This window comes from Equus quagga, chromosome 6, assembly GCF_021613505.1.
Source record: "Equus quagga isolate Etosha38 chromosome 6, UCLA_HA_Equagga_1.0, whole genome shotgun sequence".
NCBI classification, from domain to species: Eukaryota; Metazoa; Chordata; class Mammalia; order Perissodactyla; family Equidae; genus Equus; species Equus quagga.
In genome coordinates, this window is record NC_060272.1 from 121,127,622 (window position 1) to 121,133,389 (window position 5,768).

The window sequence follows — 5,768 nt, forward strand, 5'->3', positions numbered from 1 at the left end:
CCTGAAAAGAACTGGGACTCCAGCAGGGGGCTTTGGTACAGCCTGAGGGGCAGCATAGGCCTCCAGCAAGAAAATAGTGCAAAGAAAGGAGAATGTCTATGTTAGTCCTGACTTTGGCCCCAGGGAAGCATAACCACATGGATCTGCATGAATAAGTTCTAGAAGGAAGAGATACATCTGAGAAGTTCATTCACTCATAATCATCAGCCTCTGCTGTGAATCAAACAGTAAATGAAATCCAGTCCTTGGTTCTAAAGAACTTAATTGCCAAAGGTGGTCTGGTAAATCCCTCAACAAATACAGACACCATTGGGGCTGAGAGAGCCTGCCCTCCTATGTAAAGTGAGGAGAGCAAAATGGAGCCTAAAATCAGGGCTAAAAATGTGTCATAGACAGAAAAGACAATACTTACATATGAAAAAGTGTGTGTGTGTGTGTGTGTGCGCGTGTGTGTGAGAGTATTTATATACCTACATCACTCTGACTTTAGGACAAAGACCTTTCTCATTTGATTGATGAGTATCCATTCAGATTGGCACATCTGAAGTTTACTGGGAAAATTAAACTTCTATTGCAAAACTAATAGTTTGGATTGATGACGTCTTCTTAGACCACATGGAGAATATGTAAATGAAAACAAAAAAGGAAGTAAAACTGTAGAGAAATGTTTAGAAATGAAAATTATGGTGTTCCCTATTTAACGGCCATGCTTAGAATGAATGTCATCAGAGAACCTTGGATCCAAAGTTCAGAGACACCCAGCTCAGCCAGGCCAGCAGCGCCCTCGTTTTCCCCATGGCCCTCCTGCTCTCTCTATTGACGGCCCTGGTGGTGATCAGTTATGGCCCTGGTGGAGCTCTGGGCTGTGACCTGCCTCAGAACCACATCCTGGTTAGCAGGAAGAACTTCGTGCTTCTGGGCCAAATGAGCAGAATCTCCTCCATAATCTGTCTGAAGGACAGAAAAGACTTCAGGTTCCCCCAGGACATGGTGGATGGCAGCCAGTTCCAGAAGGTCCAGGCCATGTCTGTCCTCCACGAGATGCTCCAGCAGACCTTCAACCTCTTCCACACAGAGCGCTCCTCTGCTGCCTGGAACACGACCCTCCTGGACGAACTCTGCACTGGACTCCTTCGGCAGCTGGAAGACCTGGACACCTGTTTGGAGCAGGAGATGGGAGAGGAAGAATCTGTCCTGGGAACTGTGCGCCCTACACTGGCCGTGAAGAGGTACTTCCGGGGGATCCATCTCTACCTGAAAGAGAAGAACTACAGTGACTGTGCCTGGGAGATTGTCAGAATGGAAATCGTGAGATCCTTCTCTTCATCAACAAACTTGCAAGAAAGGTTAAGAATGAAGGATGGAGACCTGGGCTCACCTTGAAAAGATTCTTCTCGACTACTGTGCCATGTCACCCTTGCACATAGTTTTGCTCATTTCGAAAGGCTCCTACTTCTGCTTTAGTCACAGAATTTATTGAATTAATTCAGCTGAAAGTTTGTCAGTAGTATTAAGAAAGAATATGTTAAAAATATTCAAATCCTGGGGTACCTGTAAGAGATGACTGCCCTGATGTATTTATTTATTATTTGTGTTTATTTATTTATTCTTGCATCTTATCATATTTATGTATTTTTATATAACTGATATTTGCCCTTACATTATAGTAAAATTTAAAAAACATGTTCATCTTTTCTTTTCTTTAAATTTGCATTTTATTTATTAAATTCTTATCAAGGAAAACTTCTTGAGTTTTTTATTCTTAAAACCTAAATCTTTATTTTTTCTATGTAAATCTACCTCAAAATAGTATTTGTCTATTCAGTCCCATGGGACTGTCCTATCAATTGTCAGAAAATGCCTGTCAAAAGCTGGAATTCCCTGAATGCTCACACACTGCTGGTGGGAATGCAAACTGGTGCAGTCACTATGGAAAACAGTTTGGAGATTCCTCAAAAAACTAAAAATAGAAATACCGTATGACCCAGCTATCCCACTACTGGGCATCTACCAAAACAAATTGAAATCAACAATCCAAAGTAACATATGTACCCCTCTGTTCATTGCAGCACTATTCACAATAGCCAAGACATGGAAACAATACAAGCGCCCATTGACAAATGATTGGATAAAGAAGACATGGTACATATATGCAATGGAATACTACTCAGCCACAGAAAAAGACAAAATCATCCCATTTGCAACAGCATGGTTGAACCTGGAGGGTATTATGCTAAGTGAAATAAGCCAGACTGAGAAAGACAAACACCTTATGACTTCACTCATATGTGGAATATAAACAAATGTATGGACTAAGAAAACAGTTTAGTGGTTACCAGGGGAAGGGGGGTGGGGGGTGAGCCCAGGGGTGAAAGGGAGCACTTATGTGGTGACGGACAAGAAAGAAAGTACAACCGAAATTTCACAATGATGTAAACTATTATGAACTCAATTAAAAAAACTGTAAAAATAAAAATATAAACTTTATTTTAGCATGAAAAAAAGCTGGAATTCCATGGGATTGAGAGGAGTCCTGGAACATACGGAAACCGTCAGTTCTTATGTCAGAGGTGATTTATGCTCAGTCAGCAAACAGTAGCAAGGGTAAATATCTGAGAGAAGGAGTCACCTCCTAGAGTGAAGCGAGAAAGAGACGTGGTATTTGTTGGCTGATCCTGGTACCTGTGCTCTTCCTCCCGGCCCCTCCCCGGCCCTGCTTATGGAGTCCCTTCCCTCCCTTACACAGTCTCTTCACGCCCTCCACCTTACTGTCCATCCACAGGGTGCTCTGGTTCTGTTGTGCTTTCTAGCCTCAAGGTTTCCGCTCCCTGTAGCGGAAAGCTACAGGGAGAGAGCAAAAGTTCAATGACAGCTCTAAGTTTTTCAAAACTCTTGTAGGCAGATTTGTTTCTGTGAGTGTCCTGATGAATAGTTTTGGTCCCTGAGGGAATGCCCCTGTTTCAGTGATGAAATAGGCACTGAAAGGAAAAGGAATCAGTAAAAGGAAAAGAAAAGGAGAAAAAAAAAAGAGTAAAAGTAAAAGGAATCGGCTGAACCCCGTTGACCCTGGGGGCTAATGAAACCCGCCTATGGAACGTGCACCCCTGGTGGCCACGTGTGACAGGTCTGTGAACAAAGGTGGGAGACAGGCTTCTCTTCCATGCACAACTCCTACCCCTTCCCGGGGACTCATCTCCAAAAGCAACAATAGGCCTTTCTGGCAAGAATTGATCTAATACTGGAATATGACAGTTTCTTAGCTTTTATCGTCACAAAAAGAACAAGTCGACAGCTTCAGGCAGGGCAAAGCCTCTTTGGGCAATGGGTAGCTGTGGAGAGAAGGGGATTAAATGCGTTTCCTGCCTCCAGCCTTCTGCTAAACACTTCCTGACTACCATCCCTTATGCACACTGTGGGCTGGAGCTGGACAAAATGGGCATGGAACTGCAATGGTGTTTTGATTAACGGGAACTCTCATAGTTGATGGTGATAAATGTCATTGTAAATAGCAAATTTCCAGTTTCACAAATTCCTTCCAAATATCTGATCCTGTCTGACTGTCTGACTGGAAAATATCCTCATCATCATATTGAATGACGGTATTGGCAGCCCTTCCAGGTAGTCAAACAGAGAGCTCAGACATGTTTCATGAACTTTCAGGGAACTCTAATATTACCAACTGACAACCAGAGGCCTTTTCATTCAAGTCTATGAGTGTTGGTAGAAATCGAGAGGTGTTGCTATAACCTGCACAGTAATGTACTGAAGATAATTAACCAGGAAGTGTGTGTGTTTGTGAATTGCTCAGGTAGCAGGGAGGGCTGTCATTTGGGAGGGTTTCTTGAATCTTTGCCTCAGATGATACAGCCAATGCTTTAGCTTGCTTCTCTATAACTTGTGGGTGGGGAGGGTCTTAGTAATATTTAAATTTTAATAGATTTTTGTCTTTTGTCTTTCTTCCTCTGCTGCTATTTCTCTGTGGACCAGTTTAGGAGCAGGAGAAAGACTTGGCTATTTTGGACTTCTGTTGTGTTTCCTTCTTTGACTATGTAATATCTTCAAATATTATAATCTTTTCTATGTGGGGTGCTGTAGAATAGACATATATATATCATATATCTATATCTATACATATATATACATACATGTATATAATTTTGTTCATTTTGTTGTATTGTTATGTTGAGCATGAAAAATTCTCCTAGCCAGCCCTGTACTGTCACTTTGCCCTGAAAATCTCTGCAGCCATATCCTGTGTACTGTCTAGGAGTTATTAATACATTTGTGATCATATATTTAGGAGTTTGTGTCTATTGGAAAGTATTGGAGACCTGAAAGGCGGGGCCAGCAGCGGCAGAGCTGCCGGGTGAGTGAGCGCCGAACCACTGCAGTGCTGAGCGGCCCACCCTGGACAGCTCCCTCCATGTCTCTGGACTTTAGCTGCCCAAGACACATGCGGCTGGGGAAGAGGACCAGGGGAGACCCAGGTCACCACTATGGTGGCCGTGAACATCTGCAGGGAATCACTGTGCAGGGTCAGCTGGAGGCAGCTGAGTGTGAACAGAGCCACACCTTGATCCTCCCTGCCTGCCAACATCCTGTGCTGTCACGGGCAAGACCCCGGGGATGACCAGCCAGGCACAGAAACATTAAACAGACGGAGCTGCAGCACCTACACGGCTCACATCTACACCACACAAACTGGTAAAGAATCCGGGAGCTCACTGCACAGGCATTTAGGAGCTTTAGAGTTCTGACTCCACTAGGAGGAGACTGCATCAGTCACATGAGCTCATTTGATCAGTAAAACAGAAGTGAGCATCAAGCACTGTGAGGTAGTAAGAGCCAGCAGCAGCTGGAGAAGTTGGAAAGTAGGAAAGTTGGCACATTTTGGTATACAGGGCTCTTGATTGCACAGGTTAAATAGGAGAGGCCAAGTGTGTTACATTCAAGGTACAAATGTGTTGTTTGGCTAAGGTGGAGGTGTGCTGGTCTAAACTGTAAGATCACGGTGGGCTCCGACACTTACGGTTCTCTGCCTCCAGATCCATTTTAGGGCGAGTTGTAGGATGGCTGGTTGTTGATCTTGCCAAGTTGACACACAAAATTAGCCTTCACAAAGACTGCCCTGGAGAAAGGATGTTCCAATTCTCAGCAGCGTCTCTGGTTCTATGGACAGTGATATTCCCAGAATGTAGTTAAGAGCTCAGGCTGTGGAGTCAGAGGTCTGGATTTCACAAGGTTGCCATGACCTTGGAAAAGTTATTTATCTCCCTGTGGCTCTGTTTTCTTCTTCATAGAATGGGGAGAATGAAAGGACCTACATCTGCCTGTTTTGTTAACTGACATGCACTGAAGTGACCGACACATGCAGGTGCTTGGGAAACACCTGTTTTATAAATGCATGTTCACTCAAGGCAGTGATCAGAGGAATGAATCCCAGTATTAACATTCTTAGAACAGCACCTAGTCCATAGCAGGTGCTCATTGTCATCCTTATTTTAATATTGTCATAGAATATTCTAGCTATATTATCTTGAGTATTAATTTTATTGAGATGATCCAAGTTTCTGAATGGATTCATTCATTGTATGAAGTGCCCATTGCAAAGGACTAATATCCATTATTCTACCAGATAGAATTAGTAAGTTGGTGTTCTTCTTTAAAGTGATTCTTTCATGAGTTGGTTGGTATGATTCCCCTTCATTGTCCCAAAACTGATTACGTCTGGATAAAAAAATATAATAGTCACATGACTGGTTTTGCAA

General features: G+C 43.1%; 1 protein-coding gene across 1 annotated transcript; it reads left to right on the plus strand.

Moving 5' to 3' along the window:
* Positions 1 to 795: 795 nt before the first annotated feature.
* On the plus strand, positions 796 to 1,383 carry LOC124241372 (interferon omega-2). Its single transcript, XM_046665112.1, has one exon. The coding sequence runs from the start codon at positions 796 to 798 to the stop codon at positions 1,381 to 1,383; it is 588 nt and encodes a 195-aa protein (XP_046521068.1).
* Positions 1,384 to 5,768: the final 4,385 nt, after the last annotated feature.